The 24,105-nt window shown below is 40.4% G+C and overlaps 3 protein-coding genes and 1 non-coding gene across 6 annotated transcripts; 1 reads left to right on the top strand and 3 right to left on the bottom strand.

Moving 5' to 3' along the window:
• Nucleotides 1-2,215: 2,215 nt before the first annotated feature.
• kif23 (kinesin family member 23) lies at nucleotides 2,216-15,437 on the bottom strand. 2 transcript variants are annotated; one of them, XM_030731942.1, is made up of 24 exons: nucleotides 15,313-15,437; nucleotides 15,000-15,066; nucleotides 13,570-13,698; nucleotides 12,463-12,568; nucleotides 12,118-12,254; nucleotides 11,900-12,012; nucleotides 11,204-11,374; nucleotides 10,968-11,012; nucleotides 10,311-10,423; nucleotides 9,929-10,050; nucleotides 9,724-9,826; nucleotides 8,806-8,885; nucleotides 8,606-8,725; nucleotides 8,342-8,501; nucleotides 7,859-8,020; nucleotides 7,588-7,754; nucleotides 7,333-7,506; nucleotides 6,913-7,158; nucleotides 5,950-6,279; nucleotides 5,507-5,740; nucleotides 4,957-5,045; nucleotides 4,190-4,259; nucleotides 2,667-2,737; nucleotides 2,216-2,568 (listed from the first exon to the last, which is right to left on the bottom strand). In XM_030731942.1, exons 1-24 carry the CDS (start codon nucleotides 15,324-15,326, stop codon nucleotides 2,553-2,555), a joined length of 3,039 nt encoding a protein of 1,012 aa, XP_030587802.1. In that variant the 5' UTR covers nucleotides 15,327-15,437; the 3' UTR covers nucleotides 2,216-2,552. The 2 variants fall into 2 exon arrangements, with proteins under 2 accessions (XP_030587802.1, XP_030587803.1); XM_030731943.1 differs by lacking the exon at nucleotides 5,950-6,279.
• On the bottom strand, nucleotides 10,170-10,266 carry LOC115782407 (Z30 small nucleolar RNA). Its single transcript, XR_004020145.1, has one exon. It is a non-coding gene; the product is annotated as a Z30 small nucleolar RNA (small nucleolar RNA).
• An 842-nt stretch (nucleotides 15,438-16,279) lies between the features above and the next one.
• ddb2 (damage-specific DNA binding protein 2) lies at nucleotides 16,280-21,504 on the top strand. Of its 2 annotated transcripts, none has more exons than XM_030731945.1 (11): nucleotides 16,280-16,476; nucleotides 16,561-16,699; nucleotides 16,793-16,902; nucleotides 17,126-17,317; nucleotides 17,485-17,630; nucleotides 18,786-18,885; nucleotides 19,265-19,442; nucleotides 19,858-20,003; nucleotides 20,732-20,887; nucleotides 20,978-21,023; nucleotides 21,105-21,504. In XM_030731945.1, exons 2-11 carry the CDS (start codon nucleotides 16,567-16,569, stop codon nucleotides 21,347-21,349), a joined length of 1,452 nt encoding a protein of 483 aa, XP_030587805.1. In that variant the 5' UTR covers nucleotides 16,280-16,476; nucleotides 16,561-16,566; the 3' UTR covers nucleotides 21,350-21,504. The 2 variants fall into 2 exon arrangements, with proteins under 2 accessions (XP_030587805.1, XP_030587804.1); XM_030731944.1 differs by lacking the exon at nucleotides 17,485-17,630 and adding an exon at nucleotides 17,846-18,012 and having other exon boundaries at nucleotides 21,105-21,503.
• A 105-nt stretch (nucleotides 21,505-21,609) lies between these two features.
• LOC115781983 (protein FAM180A) lies at nucleotides 21,610-22,431 on the bottom strand. The gene is made up of 3 exons (XM_030731946.1): nucleotides 22,318-22,431; nucleotides 22,066-22,124; nucleotides 21,610-21,977 (listed from the first exon to the last, which is right to left on the bottom strand). Exons 1-3 carry the CDS (start codon nucleotides 22,427-22,429, stop codon nucleotides 21,630-21,632), a joined length of 519 nt encoding a protein of 172 aa, XP_030587806.1. The 5' UTR covers nucleotides 22,430-22,431; the 3' UTR covers nucleotides 21,610-21,629.
• Between the last annotated feature and the right edge of the window lie 1,674 nt (nucleotides 22,432-24,105).

Raw genomic sequence — 24,105 nt, 5'->3', positions numbered from 1 at the left:
TCAGCAAGTTTAATAACATTGATAAGCAGCATAATGCATAATCATAAGCTTGAAGCTCTGAAATGCAGAAAGATGGACTCTTACAGTACAGTTGGATGAGGAGCTTTGTCTTTGACAGTCAGTCTGTGTTTATTGCAGGTCTCCGTTTGCAGTTTCATTTATTTCCCTCAAGAGTCTCTTTGAAAACTGGCAATGTTGATCAGGGGCTCAACAGGAGCTTCATAATAACATCTTTATAATGCTCACACCACTTGGTGGTGGAGGGCATGTAGTGTCAGGAGCTGGGGATAATAATGCAGTACAGCACATCAAACAGAGGCTGGTCAAAAAGCAAAGCACTCAGTATCTCATAGGAGTGAATTTAATGGCCACTGGTTGCTCTGGGCTCTTGACCCTCTCCAAGAGGCTCCATGTTAGTCACTCTCCAGCGCTTTCCAATTGAAACACAGCCAGACTGGTAGTAGATGAGTTTTCAACTGTCTACTCAATGCCTGGATGACTGTACCACTAACTTCAGCTGGTCATTACACCAGTGATGCTTGGCTGATAGGAGAGTGAATATATATATATATATATATATATATATATATATATATTTATATGCACTCACACACTCCTGAATGCTTATCATTTATCATTTATATCATATGCTGCCTTTCAGTCACAGCCAAAAGCAGCAAATAGATATATTTACTCAAGTACTGTAATTCAGGAAAGCTTTGAGGTACTTATACTTCACTTGAGTACTGAGGTTTTGTTTCCTGAAGTTCTGCTCTACCACATTTACAGATGTAGTCTAGATATTGCACTTCACCTGCACTGGGCAGATATTTTTCTATTTACCTTCAAGCCATTTTCTCACATTAACTTAAGACAATTTCAGGAAAATCAAACTGGGAATATTTCAACAGTTGCTATTTCTCATACGTGGCACAAAGCAGGAAATCGTCTGCTTTAAAAGCATTCACGCTGCTGGGAATACTGATTGTGGTGAGGAGGCTGCTTGAGTGAAATGTACAGATGGTATAGTGGAAAATTTGTTTTGCCTGATTTAACCTCTATGACTGCTAAGAATTTATTTCCTTGTATAAAGCAAGTGTGATAGAAAGCATCTCATTGTAAGCTACGTTTGAGGTCATGAGGCACGTTGTGTGTCTGTTATCAGGCAGGTCCTGTATAGCCACGGGAAGAAAACTCCCCACAGCTGGAATGCAATCGGTATCAATGCCAATATGAAGACTGTTCATGCTGTATTGATCCCTTTGCAACAGTTTTTTTCAATAAATTTCAGACAGATCAGTTTGGTTTAATTTTTTTTTTCTCTTCCACAACAATGGAAGCACACGATGCACACTCACTAGCAGTGAATGCACCAGAATATTACCTGCATTTGGGCATCAGTTTTTATTAGGGAGGCAGCAGGTTAAAGACCAGCTAGTGTTTGACACAAGTGACATTTGTGTTCGCACAAGCATCCTTCAGGTAAGTCCTAGAAAAATGGTTCAGGCTGCAATGTATATGTGAAAATATATTTAAAATCTATTTGATAATTTACTACTTTTGATATTTAAGGCACATTCAGCTGCTAATTGTATCTACTTAGGTGATATTATGAATGCAGAACTTGCAAATCAGTATTTTAATCGAGTCAAAGGATGTCAGTATCATTTGCACAAACACCAGCATTGTTTCTTCCATTTCCAAACAAATGTACTAACAGTGATAAATAAGCCACCAGACACATTTTCATTCAACTCAGGAGATACTCTGGCTTTTATGAAACCTGGGACAACTAATTTAATGTGAATTTATATCCACAGTGCCTTATTTAACATAATAAATGACTAATTAAGCACAGGAAAGCAAACTGAAATCTGAGTTTATTTATATGACTATTGCACTACTCTGGGCACCCAGCACACTCACTCAACATTAAATCTCTTTTCACGTTTACTGTGAAATGTATGGGTTGTTTCTCCATATGTGACTGTGAGGGATTCTGACAAAAGCTCTGAAATATGATCAGACAAGAACTCTGTTCCTCCGAGTGTATTGTTCTCATGCCTACAGAATAGTGCAATAGGAGAGGGGCCTGCTTGTAGTTGTCCACCCAGTGACTAAAGACTTATAATTGTCTTGCGTTCCTGTGCTGCCATCTAGTGAAGAAAAGTGAGAAAGGTGCAAAAGTGAAGAAAGAAACTCCAAATGAACTTGGTCAAACTCGACTCAGTTTAATTCAGATAAACTGTATACAGGAGACAAAAACCATTATGGCAGGTTCACAATAACATGTGTGCAGAGTAACAAATGTGCAAACAGACTTTTTTTTTTAGCTGTAGGGTCACAGTAACTAAACATGTATGTATCCAAGTAAACAAGGAAAAAAAAGCTTTGGTGACCTATGTATAGTCTCTGTTGCATATATATATATATAAACAAGCATGGAAAGTGTTTAAATATCATCACTAGAATTAAATATAAAAAGACAGACTATTGCACAACAGCCAGATGAGGATAGAGGGGAGTGGTCACTGTTGATCTGCCACCAACTTTTAGGGTTTTCTGCGCCTGTGACAGAAAATACAGTGAATCATAATCTCTAGTTATGTACTCTGCATGAAAACAAAATGCTTTTTCTCAGAGGTGATGCAAAAAAGTTCACTTACTTGGTGACACCATGATGCTCATATCCAGGTCCCATGTTTGACCCAGCCCTCATCTCCACAGCCACAGAGCACTGCAAACAAAGGGCAAAAACACATTAAAAAAGATAAGTTTGTTGGATAAAATCAAAGATTTATTTCAGTACATTTCTCTGTACATAATTTTGATCTCTTACATACATGTTCTGTAAGCCACTTTTGGTTCCAGTTGATTGGTTTTAGTCAATGACAGGATTGTTAATTTGTTTGACAAATACAAATGAACTCTGGTTGAATTTGTATTCTCAAACTCATAACACACAAACGGTTTATGCACAACTGCTACAGCTTTGCATGTCCATAAGAACACAATGTATGATCTGATAGCTCTTGTTGGAAATCTGTTTAGACATTAAGACGTATTTGGCTGTGTTTAGGAACTTTGTCCAAATGTGTTTATTAATGTGAAAAGACAACAACTGAACAACTGTCCTAAACCCAGCCTCAGGGTGTCACAAGCTCCTAGTACTGTTCCCAAACCCCGATAAACGGGAGGGTTGCATCAGTGGCGAAGCTGCAGCACAATGGCTCTCTGTACACAGCAGATGGTGATGGTGGAGAGATTCACTAGTCGCTGTGATAATGTACCTGCTAACATAATTTCCTTAACTTCCTCGTGAGAATTAATCTGATGTTCGACATTTGTTCCACATGACTTTTTTCCCAGGTCGTTCGCTTCCCACCTGTCATGACCCTGTGCGCCACAGGTTGAGAAATGCTGCACTGTTCCGAGTAGTAAACTGGCCTCGATAGAGTAGATTAAACTGGTAGAGACCATCACAGAAGTCTGTGCTTCAGTTTTGGTGAGGGAAATTTTATTGTTTTGTTAATCTGTTACTTAGCATTCATGTGCTTTGCACCCATACAGTTTATGAATCCAGCCTGGTAACCAAGCATGTAAGCTTTAGCCAATAAAATAGCACTCCACCCTTTCATCCATATAAAATAACTTCTGGCTGCAAAAAACAACATGCCAGTAGCCACAATACTAACACTGAAGCTTGGATAAAACAGTACAAGATATTGTGTGACAGACATTTTTTTCCAGATACAAGTGAAACCTAAAAAATACACTCAGCTCTCTGAAACATTAAGGATTAACTATGCATTTATTCATGTCAGGCTAATTTATCCTAAATAATTATGCGAGTCAACATTCAGTGTAGACAGTTTTTAATGAGGGAATTCGAAGCCTGTTTCAAAACTGACTGGGACCAAACTGTGAAAGCCCTTTGGGTTTGCATCAGGAGGGACTTCCAGCATAAAACTCTGCCAAATCAAACACAGAGCTGCCCACTGTGGCAACTCCTTGTGACAAGGGGACAGCCTAAAATATACAGTTACATGTTGAGGACCCACACTCAACACCTTTGTGCAGAAAGAACACTGAAGCTGTTCAGACTTCATCTCCTGTGTTAAACTGGTTTATATACAATTGCAGCCTCAATCGATTGTTTACAGGATAATTTTTTTTTTTATTAGCTTACCTTTTTCGCCACATCAGTCAAATCTCCATCTCCACTGCCTGGGATGCCTTCTGAAGACTTCCTTTTACGTCTTCAGACACCGATTAATAAAAAAAAAAAAAAAAAAAAAAAAAAATCATGAGTAGATCTTCATAAGTTTAGAATCAAATTTAACAACTTAAAGAAAATGTAAGGCTCAGAAGGTAATGTGAGTAAAATTATTAGCAATAAGCTCCAGTCCCCCTGTGACCCTGATTTGGATAAGTGGAAAAAAAATGGATGGATGGATATTAATATGTATATTTTTCCAATACTGGATGTAAAAATTATAGTAGTAGTGAAATATAATAATCAAAATGTCTGATGCCATGTCCTGCTGTTACAAATTACATGTAAGAAAACAAAAAACAAACATCATAAAACCGTACAAATAATATTGGAATGTAGCTGAAATTCTTAATTTGAACAACAGAGTTGTGTAAAATGATAAATATGCTATTCAGTTATTACTGCTCAACTGAGCACCTCAAATTCACCTCAAAGAAAGCAAACCACACATTTTAGGCATCTTTCAATCCTGTTATTACAAAGTTAAATATAATTAAACCTAAGCAACACACTGATTTTCACATTCAATAATAGAAACTTTATTTTTAAGGCTTAGTCTCTATTAGTGCCATAGAAAGTATATAAAAGTATTGGGGTTTTTTTTATAATGCAGCTGCATCCACAAACAAAGTCTCTCAAAACAATGCTAATCTATCATTTTAATAATTACAGTTTGGTACCTTGGGACTGCAGTGAGCTCCTGTTTCAGTGTCTCAATGTCAGTGAACTGCACAGCTTGACCTCCTCCTCTCGTTTTAATGACATCGCCCTAAAAAATTTTTAAAAATATAATAAAGACCCACCATCAGACAACTTTATTATAATTAATATTCAATACAGTCTGAAACCCTTCTCAGCTATAGATGCAGTTTGATAAAGCAAAATATTCAAAAATATAGTTTGAAACAAAATGTAATTCATAACATCACCAGGAGTTTCTCTCTAACAGCAAGCATGGATGGTACTGCAATCACTGAACAGAATCTTGAGCACCAACAGAAATAATCTGAACTCAGTGCTTAAAATTGACAGATTCACTCGAGCAAAGTGAAAAACAAACGGCTACAAAAGAACTTCAACTGAAACTCAAGTGGGCAAATATGATGCTTGTTTGCTGGTGAGTGCATAACTGACAGCTGTTAATATAAATGTAAATGTCAGAGTGAGTAACATCAGGCCATCAGATGAACATTTTTAAATGTGTGTAATATGTACTGCAGCATACTTGACCTTTATAAGTTGTGTCTGTATCTCGCCATCGGAGGCAACTTCTTGGTGTGTTAGCACGTATCTGTCACACTTGGACAGAGCCTTCTCGCTGGGTGCAGACACCTGGATGGCATTGGGGATGACCGGCTGTAAAACTGTGCCCAAGTCCAGGTTTGATGATGGCTTGTGGTCCACCCACTTCTCCCCACCAGCAGAACGGGAACGACGGTGCAGCGGGCGTACCGGTGTGGTCGTCTGAACAGATCAACAGGAAAGCAGTTTAAAAAGGTGAGAAAAAGCCCCAGAGTGACAGAGAAAACATAGCACTTGACAAAGCATTACAAAGCTTGACGAAAGAAATCATGAAATTGATAAACAGGTGGGGATTTATTCCCCCACTTGTAGGGACCAATATTCCTGACACTTTACAACCTCATGCTGCTGCCTTTATCTAACTCACTGACCCTGTAGTTTCTCTCATTAAGGGCTACATCAAATGTAGGGGAGGGGAAGCAGTCTCTCGCCTCCTCACTACTCAAGCATACAGCTCTCCTCCTGGCCCGGCTGACTGAAGACTGGGGTCTTGTGGGTGTACAAGGGGAATTGTAAGCCTGCCTGTTGTCCTGAGTAACCTGCTCCTCATATGCAGAGCTAGAGTTAGCCACAGGCAAAGAGGTACTGCTGCTGGGGAGGGGGCAAATGGGTCTTGGGTTCATCTCATCCTCCTCATCACTAGCGGCACTGCCTGACTGTGACTCTGGCACTGGACTGACTTGAGGGGAATCAACTGGGCACTGGGGAGCGTTAGACAGTTACAGTTAGACAGGAAATGCAAAAATTAGATGTTATAGTGCATTTTATAGGAACTGGAACAGCAACAGACACATTCACAGTCTAATGTAATCAAATACAGCAACAACTATACGTACTTATATAAAGTACATTATGTCTGGTACAAAGAATTTTTTTTTTAATCTCTACCTGTTGAAAAAAATCTACACTGAAATGTGCATTTTACCAAAGCTAAAATGATCAGTTGATGCAAATTTATCTGCAACATAGCTGACAACTGCATCTGCAAACTTTAGTTTGTCTTATTTGTTGTAAATTTAGTATCTTTGATTTTTAAACTGTAGATTTACAAAACAAATTTAGACTAAACTACCAAGCAAACTACAGCATCAAAACAGCTCTTTTATACATTCACCAGAAATATTTCAGAGTGGTAATTAACTGCTGCAGGACTACATTATAATGTGCATGAGGTGTTTATGATAACCTGTCTACTGCTGTGGCACTGGGATTAGTGATGTTAGTAGATTAAGAGAGATGAGCACAGTAGAATTTAACTTTGAATGGACAGAACACCATTTCGCTGTCATAGCCTTTAACAATACACATCAATAAGATTTTTGAACACAACATACGGGGATAGGTGAGGGTGAAATCGATCTCTGTGGCGGTAGGCGATCCTCTTTGGAGGGTCGCTGAGAACGAGGGTTAGGCTGAAGCTGAGGCTGCGGCTGAGGCCGAGTCTGCGCCTGACGTGGTGGAGGGTCAGGACGAAGTGGAGATTTGCTTTCTGTCACGATGGCTTTGAGCTGCTTCAGCTTTTCGTCTTTCACCCACAGCTTATTTTGCATCTCAAGCTGCAGTGCATTAACACGTCTCTCCTGTACAATAAGAGCATTAATGTTCAAATGTGGTAACGCAATCTGAACAAGAAATTATATCAAAGTTTCCACTGGGGGGGGGGGGGGGGGGGGGGCAAAAGTGTTTGGAAAACTATAAAATATAGTTATTGGTTTTTATTAAAAACTAATGTTGAAAAAAGATTTTAAACTCACACATTCTTTCTCCCACTTGAACTGGGTGTCCGAGATCACACCATTCATGCGCTGCTCCATGCGTCTCTTCTCTGACAGCTCCCTCTGCAGCCTCTGCTCTCTGGTTTCCAGCTCCTGCTGCAGTGAGCGCTTGTCATCTTCAAAGATTTTAGTTGTTTTCTGCAGGATGTCAATCTGAAACAGAAGCATGTGAGCCATTTAAAAACAACCCATGGCTACCTTCAGAACTGCAGCTTGAATGCATATGTTTCACACCTTGTGCTCTTGCATCTTTGCTTTCTTCTCCAAACGTTCAATCTCCGCCTTGTTGCTCTGGATGATTTTGTCTTTCTCTAACAGTTTGCCATTTTGTTCCTGAATAAAGTTCTCTTTGGAAATTAGGTTGCCGTCCAGTTCCTGAAGCATGGACTTCATCATGTTCACTGAAATGACATCAAAAGAAATGTGAGGCAAGAGAAAGAAAACGTCAATAAACTGAACTGTCAAAGCCAAAAAGCATCAGCTGAGCTAAAACGAGAGCAGACACCTGTTTTGTTGCATTCCTCAGTCATCATCTGCTTGATCCTCTGCCTGTTCTGCAGGGCTTCAATCAGCCTGGGCAGGGTGAGGTCATCGTGTGGGTCAGTCAGCTCGCAGGAGGGTAGAGGTGGGAGGCTGAGTATCAGGGGGTTTACAGCAGCAGGCATGCCTACAGAAGCAGAAGAACCACAACTCTTTAAAGCTGGAAAAAATGGAAATTATGTTTGCAAGAGTTGAGCTGTCTGACTAAATTTAATGTCTGTTAATTTCCATGTTTTGTGTGTCCAAGGATCTTCTTTGAAAAATGGGAGAATGCCTATAATTAAGGTTTATTTTCCAATTAAATTCAAATTATGCCTTTATATACAGTAAGTTGATGCTGGTAAGAGTTTTATAAAAGTGGGAGTACCTGGCTGAATAATAAAATTGATTTAATTTGGCATAAAAAAAAATAAAATCCTCAAAATTAAGCACAGTCTTTGATCATTACCAGGATCTATGGGGCCGCCGCGTTCCTCCAGCTTGCGAGACAGCTCGTCTTTGAATGCCTGGTTTCTGTAACGACGGCCTGGCGTGAAGCCATAGATTGGTCTGTCCACTGGCCGGGCCACTTCCACCTCTTGGGTCATCTCCGCAAACCGCATCACCAGCTGCACAAACAGAGTGTATGCTTTAAAAAAAATTTTTTTTAAAAAAAAAAGCAACTTACGGGTTCATTAAAAAGTCACAAAGTAAGAATGTGGGGTAAAATTACCAGGGTTTCTTCATAGTCATCAGCCTTTGGATTGACACAGACAACCATTCTGACTTTTCCTTCTCCGTCAAAGTAGTTTTTAAACAGATGGGTTATTTTGGAGTCTCTGTAGGGGACCATCTGTATGAGAAAATGCGCATTACCTACATGCTTCATCAGGAAATGCAATCAGAGTCCAGCTTCAGTTTGCCACAACATACCTTGTTTGTGCCAAACATTTGGTTTTCTCGAAGTACCTCGATGCATGTTCTCAGATTCAGCAAAGACTGATTAATGTTACCTGAAAGGCAAAATGTGGTTAATCTCACATGAGCCTCAACTAAACACAAGTCCATAGACTGTATATAAAAGATGGAGGTGCCTTAAAACTGAATTACAACAGCAAGCAGGCGGTCCCTCATGTGCCTAAATAAATAAGTTCGATTCTCTAAAGCCTATGAGAAAATTGCCACCGTACAGTAATCCCTCACTTATCGCGGGTGTTATGTTCCAGGACCACCCGCGATAAGTGAAAATCCGCGAAGTAGGGACGCTATATTTATTTTAATACTTATACATTATTTTAGTAGTTATACACTATTTTAAGTTTTTATAAACCCTCCCCACACACTTATACACCAAATATATACATTACTGTACAACACGTACTACGCATGTGAAGAACGAGTACCGCAAAACCCCGTGAAACAGCGAAAATATGCGATAAATATTTTAAACTAATATCGATTGAAAACCCGCGAAACAGCGAGTCCGCGAGAAGCGAACCGCAAAGTAGCGAGGGATTACTGTACTACTACTACTACAATTACTACTACTAGATAATGGGCTAATTTGCTAGTTTTAATGTTTTCTTCAATAATTTATTTTGTAACATATCTCCTCCTCTGGATTAATACTGGTGATAAAAGTTAGACACTTTAGGACGCGACTAAGTTGTAACTGACAAAGTCCTTTAAGCAAGTCTCGCCAATCAGTAGCCACCTTTGTAATGTCTACTTGCCGTAAGGTATTTTGAAGTATTACCAGCGCATTGGAAACTTAAGCATACAATCACCAGACATTTCTGATTTAAAATAAGTTTGCCAACATTGCCCCAAATAAGGATTTAAATGTTAAACCTGCTTCACGTATTCGAGTGCCTTCTGCTCCTGTCCTGCCAGTTCGCTCACTTCCTGCCAAGTCCACCAGGCACAGCTGGCTGACACTTATCTGGTTCTTATCCTGACAAACAATATGGGGAGAAGAGAGCTTGACTGTCAATTACAGTTTATCCAAGTAGGTATTACAAAAATCCAGCTTAGCTTGGTTCAACTTTCAGCTGACCTGGAGAACGGTGTCACCATCTGCATCAAGAGGTGCCTGAGCCAGTTTAATAATAAACACACTGTGGGAGCGACTGGACTCTCTGTTCAGTCGAGTGTTCGCAACCTTCCTCTTTTTTTGACCTGGAAAAACATAGAGGCCATTTCTAAAACCAAATTTGTTTACAGACATTTTCATGTACAATTTAAACAAACTAATGCAGGCACAAATCTCATACTGAGCATTCAGATTCAAATGCAACATGCTCAGAGAGAAGATTAACGGAGGTCATCTCCTGGCTAGAGCCGACCCCGAGGCCAGCAATTCCAGGTCAGTCACATCTATGATCATCAGTGCAGCGTACTTTATTTTTTCCCTTTACATTTAAATGAGGACAGCTCACCTCTCCAAAACACTTGAAAAGCCTCCTCAGCAGATTTGACTTCAACCTCCAGACAACCTGCCACATACATGATGTGATTCTGATCCTCTCTGAGGATTTTAGACTGAGGTGGTCTGCATTCAGAAAATAATCACATTAGGGAACTGCATTTCCTTCACTCTGCAAAATGTAAGGTATCAAGAATTTGCAGGAGGTTGAAGGTATTAATGTTGGTCACTTCCAGCCACAGAAAGCAATCAGTTACAGTCAGCAACAAAGCAACAAAAACAGGTATAAGACCATTCAGCTTTGCCATAACAAAGACTAAAAACAGCAAAGGTAATGTAAGGATTTTCAGGGATAAAGTAACACTCATCAGCACTGGAGACATTACCTGACATAGCCTGTTATCAGCAGCTCTGATTTTACATGTTTTACATGTCTTCATATTGAGCCCTATGTTTTGCATAGCTTCTTTGTAAGAACTGATTTTCAATTTGAATTTCTGTACCAAAGCACTCATCTGACTGACAGCAGAAACATCTGTGCAACTTTGGAAATGTCTCCAAATTTGACAAGGTTACATTTGCTGGACGCTACATTTGTGTGCAATAGTTGAAGCTCGGCTAATTCAGGTTGCTACTCTGATATATGTACGAGTATTTACTGGTCACATACATCAACTCAGTGTTCTGGCGCACTGGTGTGCCTCCACCATTCCACCTAGTAAAAAGAAAAGACAACAGTTTTGTCTCCTGGCTACTCTACCATAAAAAATTAATTCTAAACTACTAAACTTGATATTTTACTCTATTAAAGAGATACAACATGATGGGAACTATGCCATCATCTTATCCACATGCATACTGTATATATGAATTGTGCTCCTTTCATTTTACATTTTCTTAACTCACTTTGGCTTGATCACATCTTCCTGAGTTTCTTCCAGGAGATCATAGATGTAGTTGTTGTAGATTTCTACATAGGAGACAAAGACGCTGTAGCTGCTGTCATCGTCCACGCCCTCTAATTTACAGGCCTCTTCCGGCTTAATCATGTCAGCAATTTCAGGATCAACCTTCAGTCTAAAAATCAAAGCAGAAATTTACATGCAGTTGCAGCGCCAATATCTCACCAGACTCAGACCTGAGGCCTGTGCCACGAAGCAAGTTCAACATACCCAGGAGGATATCTTTAAATTATTAACTGGCTCACAGTCTGACTTGGACCGACTGCAATCACTCTCAGAGATTGTTGAAGGTTTGTAAATTTTTGCTATCTAATTTATAAATACAGACAGATTGCCAGCATGTTGTCATCAGTCTGAATGAGTCTATCAATGAACACAACTCGACTTAACTGGCTGCCAGCTGGTTGCGTTCTGGATGTATTCCTATAGAACAGGAAGGTTGCTGAGTGTAAAATAGTTAAATGAGTTTCTGTTAAATGTGAATTTCTGCCTATGTAGACAGCAACATATGTCATTTTCAATGATTTATCACAGTTAAATGCTCTATCACCAGAAACAGATTGCTGACCACTGTTTTCTCAGTAATATCAACTTACATTTCTAGACGGTGCAGAGCTGAACAGTATAAAGGGGCCTTTACCTTGTGGAGGGTGTTTTAGGAACAGATGAATTGTTTTCCCGCCTTTGGCGCTCCAACAAAGCATCAACTTCACTCTGAACCTCCATACCATTTTTATCATCAGTCTTAAAAACCTGAACAAAGAGAGAATGAAATTAGATTAATAACTATAGAGATTGGGCAGAGGATTTAATTAATTCGGTGCCAAACAATTAGCAATTTTTGTGTGCGACTCTTACATATCTTTTGGCCTGGTAAGGACTTATAGTGTTAAAGATCATGTCGAGGGAGCGAGGCAGAAGCCCACCCTGGCCTGGAGAGCCAGTCATGGTGAAAGTCTTTCCACTTCCTGTCACCCCATATGTGAAGAGCAGACCTGATACAAACGGAGAAGAAATCAACTGCTAATCATGAACTCAAAGCTAAACTGCCCTTTGTTCCCAAGCATGTTCAAATGCAGCTGTTAAAAAGGCAAATAGGCCAGTGGCTGTGATTTAGCTGTTTCTGTACATTAAAATAATCATGGCTTATTTATAATGTTGGCCTTTGTCTTTTTTTTTTTTCTTTCTTTTTTTTTTTTTTACCATTTTTTCCCTGGATGAGGTCATCAACAAGAGGTTTAGCCACATGCTCAAAGAGCTCCATCTGTGATACTGAAACGCCGAAGACGTTTTTGAAGGTGTACTGTGTCTGTGAACCAAAAGAGATCGATATTTAAAAAACAACAAAAAACAAACAACTATGCAACCTATAAACCCGTTTCATTACACACAAAAAAGGCCCCTCCCAACACACACACACACACACACACACACACACACACACACACACACACACACACACACACACACACACACACACACACACACACACACACACACACACACACACACACACACACACACACTTTGCTTGCTTGTTCCCAAATCACAAAGACTAAAACCAAAAGCATGTTATTTTGTTTCCAGTACTTTCTAAATTCTTTTCTGGGGCTGCACCTCCACACTGGAGTGTCTGAAAAGAAGCTTTCTACCACTTCATCTAATTCCTTTTGTTGCAGAGGAGGAGAAGTTCTATTTATAGCTCCAGCTCAATATCTAACGTCCACTCTTCAAGGATTGCATCTGGTCTGAAAACAACTCAACTCAACAACCCCACAGCTACAAAAGTTCAGTAGCTTCATAAACAATTCATTGCAGATTTTAGCACAAATTCAAACCGTGCACTTAGGAGATGTGGAGATGCAGCAGGATGATGTGAACTGACAAAGCCAGGATGTAAAATTGAGCATTTCTGGTAGAAGCTGTTTTTATACATGACAATAAGTAAATCAGTCTGCGATATTTTATACAGTAGCCGTTTCCCTACATGTTGTGCACAAAAGGAGAGATTCCACTTTAGATGCATTCTCACTGCTTGAAATACTCTGGATAGGGTGTGCAGGTGGCAAGACATGCAACACCCACTCACCTGCTGTGAATTAATCTGAAGATGCCACATTACTAACCAGTGTTTTTAACAGTCATGGACTTTCATGACACAGGAATAAACTATACTGGAATCCGTCAACTCAGTGTTTGATTGGTTTTGGTTATTGTTGGGTTTTTTGCAGCTTTTCTTGACAATAACAGAAAAACATGGTCTCACCAGCCTTTATTCCATAACTACAACTAGTTTATTAGATTTCCTACCTCTTTGTACTCTCCATTGCGGTTTGTTTTGAACCCCTCAGGGATGTGCATCTGGATGGTGGTACTGCTGATCACCTCAATGCAGCACTCCTCATCCTCAGCACCCAGGGGCCGCACGCGACAGTATACCTGAGAAACAAAATAACACAGTGAACACAGTGAGCTCTTTACTATTGCATAGGGCCTAAAGCAGCTATGAAAAACGGAACCAAAAAATATTTAATGCATGATTTAAAAAAAACAAAACAAAACAAAACACTAGACTATGCAATTTCTGGATGCCGTGGGATTGTTGCTACTGACGTACATCATTTGTTGCACTGCCTATTGTTACTTGGAGTTTAAAGTTTGACATTCTAAAGTGTGCTAAAAAGTGACTGATGTTTCTGTGCATTTTTATGTCTAATATCCTTGTTTATGTTGGTAAATAGGCTGTAGTCAACAGGATGTTATGTCATATTTGTTACAATTTCTGCTGCCCACTTGGTCAGATCTGTGTTAAAAAAAAAAAAAGAAGGCATTTTTTATCTGAATGAATCTTTTTACCTGGATAAATAAAAGACATAACAGTCACTGTGCAAAAAAATAATTGCAGCTTCTACCTTGTGACAGGAGTGTTCTTTCTGGCTCAAAATGACTTGATATCATTCATGAGCAATATTGTTTGAGATGTGTTTCACAGATTATCAGCCATTTACAGCTTTTTGGGTTTTTTTCTCTCTTTTTTTTTTTTGGCACAACACTTAAACATACTTCCATTAAGAAAATGAGGTTTATTGTTGGTCACTGCTAGGGTCTCTATACAGCTGTTGCTAAAAAGTTAGAGGTAAATAGACTGGTGAAAAAAGCTGAGGGGAGACAGCAACCACAGCGGGTCATCTTCATGTCCTTCTTCACTATATCCATGTGGTCTTCCTCTTTTCCTTCTGCCTGGCAGCTCAATATTCAGCACCCTCTGTCAACCCTTTGCCTCTCTAACTTTGTTTCCAAACTGCTCAACCTGAGCTTTCCCTATGCTTATCTTGTCCCAGTCAAAATTGGGAGTGACCAGAATCTTAGAATTTTCAACTCTGCCATGATTTCCAAACCATACATCATAATTCTCACTACCGTCTTAAAGTTGAAAACAGACAACTAAATTAGATGGTACTAATTAGTTAGATGGTAGTTATGGCACTGCTCTCAATAAAATGCCTCCAGATCAAAAAGTCTAAATCTGTTACCTTTTGAGAAAGAAAAAAAATCAAGGCTGTGGAGCGAAAACTGTGGGCTCACTAGAAGTTGAAGCGAAATTTTACTGAGCTATTTTTCTGCCACTGTCGGTTAATTAGTCCTATCCATCTTATAAGACTCCGCCTACTGAAACGAATGTGATTTGCATCTGTGCTGTTTGCCAAGTTGACCTTCTTTAACAATCCAGAAACACTCACCCCAACCGGGTCCGTCTGGGTGCTGGAGGGCTTTTTTGGAGGGGGCCTACGGGGGGTTTTCCCCTTCCTGTATAAGTAAATGAATACAGAGTCATTCACATTTCAAGACACCGTTAGCGTTAGCCATTTATGACGACATGATCACTTAAAGCCACTGGCAAAGCGGCCAATTAGCCCCCGGCTAACGTTAAGGCAGAGCTAGTCAACGCCCGTGGAAAACTACGTAAACTTACATTCAGCATTTAGTGACAGTGTAATAAGCATAAAAAAATGCAGTCTGACTGGAATACATAGAATATAAAACTGTACTTACGCTTGTCTCGTCATCGTAGCGTGCCACCTGTACTGGTTTCACCGTTTTTTGTTTGTCTAATTTTGAATCTTCCCTCCGCCTCAACGCCTCAAATCAACGACCCGCAGCAACCAATAAGATCGCCCAACAACAAACACGTGTTTCCGCCTTCACTTCCGAGTCTTTCCGTGTAAAAAATGTAAAAGTGGGCAAATGCCGTTAATATAAAATATAATATAGAACCTTGTTTTTGTAACTAATTTATTTTATTTTATTTGTTTTTATATTTTTGCAGAACTAAGTCTAAAAATTTGGGTCATTATCTCAAAATTTCGGGTTACTGAGTTATTTCAAAATTTCGACTTAGTAACTCCAAATTCTGATTCTCTAAATTTTTTGATAACTATTTTTTATAATTATGAATAGCAAACAAAAAAATACAATAAGACAATAAATATAGGAGTCTAAGTACCCGAGAAAAAAAATTCACAACGACAATAATAATTCGAAACTTTTCATAATCTTAGCCTTTCATTTTTGCAGTTTTTTTAACATGTTGGTTAGGAAATATATGTCTGTGTAGATTCTCAGTCATCCAGGTCATAGTAGTCTCTGGAGCTTGAAAAAGGCGACTGGACTTCTTTTTGTTTCTTGAAGACGTTTCACCTCTCATCCGAAAGGCTTCTTCAGTTCTCAACCAAATGGTGGAGAGACCCAGGTATTTAAAGAAGTCCAGTCGCCTTTTTCAAGCTCCAGAGGTTAGGAAATATAGCTTCTAAGAAATATGTCCTAACAATAACGCTCACGTCACACATAAAATTATAAGATGATAATAAAATTGTCCTATTTGATCTTTCTTTAAAACACTACTCAAATATTTTTTTTTTTTTACCAGAATGCGTTTAGTTTAATAGTTTATGTGGCAGTTATTTATGTAATGAATTACTTTTTCATTTATATCGCTTGGTGCCGTTACGTCTCTTTGTAGTCCTGCCTGAACACCAAACATGGCGCCCACCGAGTTTCGTGGTGGATCTACAGTGCCACATACCGTTCACCAGCTGTAACACAAACAAGTTACAAAACACGGGCATTTTCAGCATTCACAGTCACGTGTACTGTCCTGTTATGCAAACGGCGAAGTTCCTGTTGTTGAGCTGCATCGTTGAGCACTGAACGTGACAGGTAAGCATCAATATGAGCCTTAGAGGTGCAGACAGGTCGATCATCGTCCGTGTTCCGGAGAGTAACTGTTGCTTTTTTTACAAGGGAGAAATGAAAAGCAAGCCCACTAAGTCAGCTGCAGCTGGATCAAAGAGTAAAGTGAAGAAAAGACCTGAGGGGGACTCCAGTCCAACTCTCTCCAGAAAACTACGAGACAAAAAAAATGTCGAAACGTCCAACTCAGGTGTGAAGCACTGACAACACCGTCAGTTCAATGACAGTACTGCACGGGAAATGTTGTCTTCCTGACATTTGAATGGGTTCGTGTATCTTTCAGGGCCTCCTCTCAAGTCTGCAGGAGTCCAGAAGAGAGTTTGGGATGGGAGCATCCTGCACTATATCTACAAGAGCACTCTGGGCCAGAGTCTGCACTCACAGATGAGACAGGTGAGAGAGCTGGGGCATAAAAGTGCTGCTGGCCCCGGCACTGGCAAAATACTCACACACTGTTGCATCAGTAGTTAAAAAAAAAAAAAAAAAAAAGCTAATACAGGACCATGTATAAGTCCACAAGTCATAGTCCATCTGTAATCTCCTGTTGTTTGCTCTTACTGGATTTATTCCTGCAGTTTGTCAGCTGGTCTGACTCCAGCTCTTTTGTCTCTTTCAGTGTCTCCAGGTGCCTTTTGTCCGCTCTCTGTCGTCCTATCATTTCCACGGTGCCAGCAGCCCCTTTGACCGCAGGATCACCTGCCTGGAGTGGCATCCCACACATCCCACCACTCTGGCTGTGGGGTCCAAGGGTGGAGACATTTATCTGTGGGACTTTGAGGTGTCTGCAAAGAAGACCTTTATTCAAGGGGTGAGTTCCTGTTTTATGGTCTTGGTTTGTTTTATTGTTTTGCTCAACAGTATGAGGTATTCAGCATACTGATTTTAGAGTATGCAGCCTTATTTTACCAGAGGACAGATGTATTTCAGAGTGTAGCTGTAACTGATGAGACACACTGTTATTGGTTCTCTGGTTAGATGGGGGCTGGAGACTCAGTGACAGACATGAAGTTTAACCAGTTAAATCCCACTCAGCTGTTCACCTCATCTATGGGGGGTACGACAGCACTTCGAGATTTCAGTGGGACAACGCTAACAGTGTTTACCAGCACAGACGAACTGAAGTAAGACCAAGTGTCCACTTTTTTTTCCCGTGAGCTAAAATCAAATAGGGTTCGAGGTTTCAGGCCTAGTCTAGCATCAGTCTTCTTACAGAGAGTTTAGTGATCCCTCGAGGGATCACTAATCAGGTGGCCTTTACTGGTTTGAACATTTGTGTAGTAGTTGTAGTAATAACTGCTGCCCGATGATAGGCCTGCATTTGCATTTGTGTGCGCAGAACGGAGCAGGAGACTCTATCGGAGGGATGAAGTTTTGCCCCACGGACTTTTCCAGAGTCTATGTGGCCTCTGGCGAGGGCACACTGACCATGCAGAGCTTTGAGGGCTGCGCACCCACCGTTTTGTCCAGAACTCAAGACTGTGGCCATGATCACCACAATGTTTGGTGAGAAAACTGCAAAGAAGACTGATGCTCGGCATTATAATAAAATAAAATAAAGGTTTTTCACTTGCCTCTACTGTTTCTGCAGGTAGTTTTGGCCATATATAGTTATGGCACTGTTAGTAGTATTCCTGCTGCCACACCGTAGCCACAGGGGGGACAGAGTTTTGTGGTGCTCACAGTATTGAATAAATTCAGTAATGTCTGCATTACTCTGGATAGCTTTGGAACATTCAGTCACCTTCTTGGTAGTTTTTCCAAAATCTTGTCGGCAGACAGAGAAGTGACGCTGAAGGCAGACCCCCACCTTTCTTCTCAGGGAAGAGATGCCGTTTTCTAAATCTAGCTTCTTGTCGCTGTTTTGGGAAAAACGGTCCTACGTGACTTCAGTAGAGAGTTCAATAATCAGTAGATTTCAGATGAAGAGTAACTGGAGCAGGTTCTGCATTTAAATTTTTTTCTTTAATTCTAAATGTAATTAGTCAAAGTTGTGAGCAGCACAAACCAAACTGAATTCCTCTCCACAGAGATGATCTCTCTGCACTCAGGTTTCAAAAAGCATGGCTGTGTGCATAGGTAGACATCAGTAGAGGTGAATGAAAATTTAGAGATAGTGAGAGCACTGTGCAAATAAAATGTCTTTTGTTGATGTGTCATATTAGATTACATCTTATTTTGAATTAAAGCCACATGGAATATATTATTTTGGGTATTATTTTTTTAAAAATCATTCATGTGCCATTTTCCATTTTCAGTATCTTCTTTTTCTTTCGTAGTTTTTGGTACTGCTGCGTTGACGTGTCTGTAAGCCGACAGATGCTCGTGACAGGAGACAACGTGGGACAGCTTTTACTTCTGGGTTTGGATGGCCAAAAGGTGCGTGTGCTTCTTCCTTAATGAAGAGGATCACTTTAGTGCACAAAGAGATATTAATAATTTGACTTTCAATGTTGTTGATTAATTAAAGGATCCGTCATCTTTCTTGTGCGAAGCACAGCATGTTTTTAAAGACCCTTCTTCTTTCAGCTGCTCCCTTTAGGGGTCACCAAACCGGATCATCTGCCTCCATCTCACCCTGTCCCTAGCAACATCCTCCCCTGTCACACCATCCCTATGCATGTCCTCCTTCACTACATCCACGAACCTTCTCTTAAGCTACTCTTTAAGCTTCTGGAAGCTACTCTATTCCAGAAGCTTTGGTAACATCTCCTGAGAAATTTAATGTTAATTGCTTTACTCTGTTTTGATGTTTCAGATTTTCAGCGACAAATTGCACAAAGCCAAAGTGACCCACGCAGAGTTCAACTCCAGATGCGACTGGCTGCTGGCGACGGCCTCGGTTGACCACACGGTAAAGCTTTGGGACCTGAGGAGCATCAAGGACAAGAAAAGCTTCCTCTATGAAATGCCTCACGAGAGAGCCGTCAACTCAGGTAACACTTTCTTATAGACAAACCTCTCATTCTTACTACTTTAAATGTTTTACATTTTTAAAGATTTTCCTAAACAAAATGCAGCAGTGTGCAGGCTTTGGGTCATTTTTATTTGCAACTTGTCCTGACTGTTGATCTTACGTTTTATAACGCTGCTTTTGGCTGCTCCCTGATTCATTAGGGGTCACCACAGAAGGTGGATCCGCATATTTGATTTGGCAGATTTTTTTTTATTTTTTTTATGCTGGATCTCCTCTCTCTTAACCCTCCCAGGGACTCTTACGGGGAATGTTCAGAATGTTAAGTCTGTTCAGTTTTCTAAATGTATATAATGGTTTTTTTTGATAGACTTCTAAGTTCCAAACCTAAAAGATCTGCAAGACATTTTGATGGAGATGTTCTTGTCTCCTCGCAGCCTATTTCAACCCTCTGGACTGCTCCAAGCTGCTCACGACAGATCAGCACGACGAGATCCGCGTCTACTCGTCTTCCGACTGGTCGAAGCCTCAACACATCATTCAGCACCCGCACAGGCAGTTTCAGCACCTCACACCCATCAAGGTTTGGTTTGTCTCTAAGTGTGCGTATCTACAGACATATGCAGTTGTGCTCAAAAGTTTGCATACATTCATCATAGGCGGAAATGTCATGATTGTACAGCATACATCTTTAATGACTTTAGAAAGCAAAGCATTGGTTGCGCGAGTTTGAATTTATTTTGGATTTTCTGTGATTCACACAAGCTCAAAAGTATACATATAGGCTCAAATATATACATACACCTCCACTAATATTTGGTTAAATGTCAATTTGCACCTCCAGACACGTTTAGTAACCATCAACAAACTTCTGCCGTGATTCTGGTTGGATATTTGACCAATTTTCTTGGCAGAATTGGCAGAGTTAATTTAAATTGGTTGGTTTCCTGGTGTGGAACAGACTTTTAAGCATAGCACACAAATTTTCAGTGGAGTTGAGGTCGGGGCTTTGGGAAGGCTATTCCAGAAGCTTTGGTAACATCTCCTGAGAGACTGCAGAAGAAGATGGATAGAAACCTCAATTCATGATTGAACAGGCATCCACTTTACTGCCATTTAATTACCAATCAATAACACTGAAAAATTTCATGACCACGATTTTTCAAAGATCTCTGTAAAAATCAAATGATACATTTAGACCAGCTAAATTCCTAAAAGCGTTTGCCATCTATATCCAAATGGGTGTAAGAATTAGTTTGAGAAATGTTCACATTTTCATGCATAGATTTTTCTGTTTTAATTGTGCTGCAGGCCACATGGCATCCTGTGTATGACTTAATTGTGGCCGGGCGTTACCCCGATGACCGCATCAGCACCGGTGATCTGAGGACCATCGACATCTTTGACTCCAACACAGCAGAGCTCGTGTGTCAGCTGTACGATCCCTCCGCTTCAGGGATCAAATCTGTGAGTATTATTTCATCATAAACATCATAAATGTGAACTTTTTTTTTTTTTATTATTAATTTTTAAAGACCGTGGCTTCTGTTTTTACAGGTCAACAAATTCAACCCGATGGGCGATGCAATTGGATCTGGCATGGGTGAGCGCTCTGAGAAGTACTGTGCATTATTAATAGGAATTTATTTACTTCTCACTAAAGGTGTATCCTGCTCATTCCCAGGTATAACGGTGCTGGTCTGGGACCGGGATGAGTCACTGATGAGTGATCGGCACATGCCGCAGGAGGGAACTTCAACCTCAGTTTTGAGAGGGCTGCGGAGGAGTCAGCCGCACTCCAGCAGGGGCCGGAGGGGTCCTGCTGCGGATGCAAAGCTTAAGAAAAAACTAGCTTCACTGGAAGAAACGGAGAGTAAAACCAAGAGCGGCTGCCCTAAGCAAAAACAATCACAGATGAGGAAGAAGTAAAGTGTAAAAGAGTCAGGGTCTTAAAAATCCTTGTTTATATACTGTATATTCCTTTGATACTGTGTCACCATGTTCAGGGATTGTCTGCATGTTTAAAAATGTCTTATTTTTGTTTTATAAACCTGTTCAAGAGCAGTTTTTTTTTACTCTATGAAAATAAAGATGCTTATTTCATATATGGCTGAGTCAATCTTTGACCACAAATTAATTATGAATACACATTGCAGCAAGATTTAAGGCAAGTGATTAATTGCATGCAACTTTGTTTTATACATGAGCATTAAGTATACATGAAGAAGTAATTCCCTCGCAGTTCATGTACCGTGATGTTTGCCAGCTTAAGGAGAACTCCACCCCAGGCCTCTTGTTCCTCCTTCCTCTCCTGATGCGAAACCTGGTGCGCAGAGTACACCATGCTCAGCACAAGATTTTCAAACTGAAGCTGTGCCAGCGGTCTGCTCCTCTGGCCCTCCAGTGCGTCCACCATCTGCTCCATGGAGCTCAGACTTCTTGGAACGTTGTCATTGATCTGAGACAGAAAAGCTCGCCCCTGCCTCATTGACGCCATTTCTTTGTCGAGCAGGACGATGTTGTTGTCCCGATCGAACTCCACCCCACCCAGCAAAAGCTGCATGGGGGAGAAAACAAATATTCATCGGTTATTCCCAGTGTTCAGGTTACTGAAGTGTAGCCTTAAGAAAAGGAAAGAAAAGTACCTCATACAACAGGTTCGATGAGTCAGTTGTCTCAGTTGGATTTATGCCTGCAGCCACATCTAAACAAGGAAACACTAAAGTTTAACAACAATGTGAACAAAATGAGTCAGTGCTGACAAAAGGTCAGGGTTCACATTAACTCCTGTGATGCCATTTTGATACATACTGCACTGCATGCAGCTTTTAATGGCAACATTAAATTTTTTCTCTTTTCATCGCGGCCATGTCAGCTGACCTTCTGTTTTTACTCACCTCGCAGCACCTGCTCAAAGCAAAGCCACAAAATGACCCGGAGGACGATATTCAGCTGGGAACCCTCGGTCATTCTTCTTTTGATTATTATCGGCAGATAATACACCATCATCTCCTCACCTCCACTCTTCCTACTACTCTTCTGTGACTCCAGACAGACACAGCTTAGACTGAATACCTTGCATTTTTCCAACTTGGAAAAAAGGACCAAAAGCCAGTTGGCTGTGATGCAGAGCAGACAGAAATGGTTAGAAATGCTGGTCCTCCAAAAAGCTTTCAGTTAGCAGAGCTCAGAGAGGCAACTCGTTTTATTGTGCAAATTTTCAGCATAAACATCAAAAAAGGCAATACTTTAACACACAATATTAAAGTATTGCATGGAAAAAGACAAAATATAAAGAAACTGCAATGAAATCAACGCAAGTCAACTCTGTGCATGTAACCAGAATTAATGCACTCATTCACAATCTTTTATGCAGGAATTCACTGGGTGGATGATCTTCATTCAAGATGTCAGAGCTCACCACTTTGTTAAAAAATGCAACTGGATGAAATACACATGCACTGAAAACCTCACCAGTTTGGTAAGCTTAGGCATGATTTAATATTGAGTATATGTGCAAACTCCTCGCAGTAAAACAAACACAGAATACATGTGTGAATGAGAGGGAGATGCGTGTAACAGTGAAACTGCAAGGAGTAGATGTAGTCAGAGTAGATGACTTTAAATACCCGGGGTCAACCATTCAAAACAATGGACCGTGGACAACAGAGGTGAAGAAGAGAGTACAGGCAGGGTGGAGTGGATGGAGATGAGTGTCAGGGGTGATTTGTGAGAGAAGGATAGCAGCAAGAGTGAAAAAGGTTTACAAGATGGTAGTGATACTGACCAGGATGGACAGGATTGGAAATGAGTACATCAGAGGCACAGCTCAGGTTTGGAGATAAAGTTAGCGAGGCATAGCTGATACGGTTTGGACATGTGCAGAAGAGGGAGAGTGGATATACTGGACAAGAGATGTTGAAAATGAAGCTGCCAGGCAGGAGGAAAAGAGGAAGACCATGGAGAAGATTCATGGATGTTGTGAGGGAGAACAGGCAGAAGGTTGGTGTGACAAAGGAGAATGCTAGGGATGGGCTGAGATGGAGGCAGATGACCCACTGTGGCAACCCCTAAAGGGAAGAGGAAGAAGAAAAAGAAGAAATGGACAAACTTCCAAGCTTTGATTCGAGAAGCGTGCCACCCATACGAAGCCAACAGACAGATTCACATCCGGTCCCCTACTCCATGCTGGTGAGAGAGATCTTTATCTCTCACCAGACACAAATTTAAATCCCCAGCAGCATTAACAAAAAAATTATCAGACAAATGAAGAGAAACACATAAACTACACTCACCTGACATTTTATCACGTACACCTTGCTAGTCCCAGGCTGGACACACTTCAGAACTGCCTTATTTCTTCATGGCATAGATTCAACAAGGTCGAGAAAGGCTGTGTGGGAAAATCCCAGCAGATCATCAGTTTCTGGAATACTCGGATCAGCCTGTTTTGGCACCAACAACATACCACCTTCAAAGCCACTTAAATCACCTTTCTTCCTCATTCTGATGCTCAGCAAGATTTGTGTCAACAAGCAGTTGAACAGGTGTAAATCCTGTGGCTTTGTTTTATTAGTTTTAAATACTTTTGAGTCTAAATATTTAATTTGAGTTTTTTTTTTTAATGTTTTGTAACTTGTCTCGCAGGCGTTGGGAAACATCTGATTGGGAGTTGCAGAAACCGC

This window comes from Archocentrus centrarchus, chromosome 6 (assembly GCF_007364275.1).
Source record: "Archocentrus centrarchus isolate MPI-CPG fArcCen1 chromosome 6, fArcCen1, whole genome shotgun sequence".
In the NCBI taxonomy this organism is placed as follows: Eukaryota; Metazoa; Chordata; class Actinopteri; order Cichliformes; family Cichlidae; genus Archocentrus; species Archocentrus centrarchus.
Note: the sequence above shows the minus strand (reverse complement) of the source record. Positions and strands in the feature narration are given on the sequence as shown.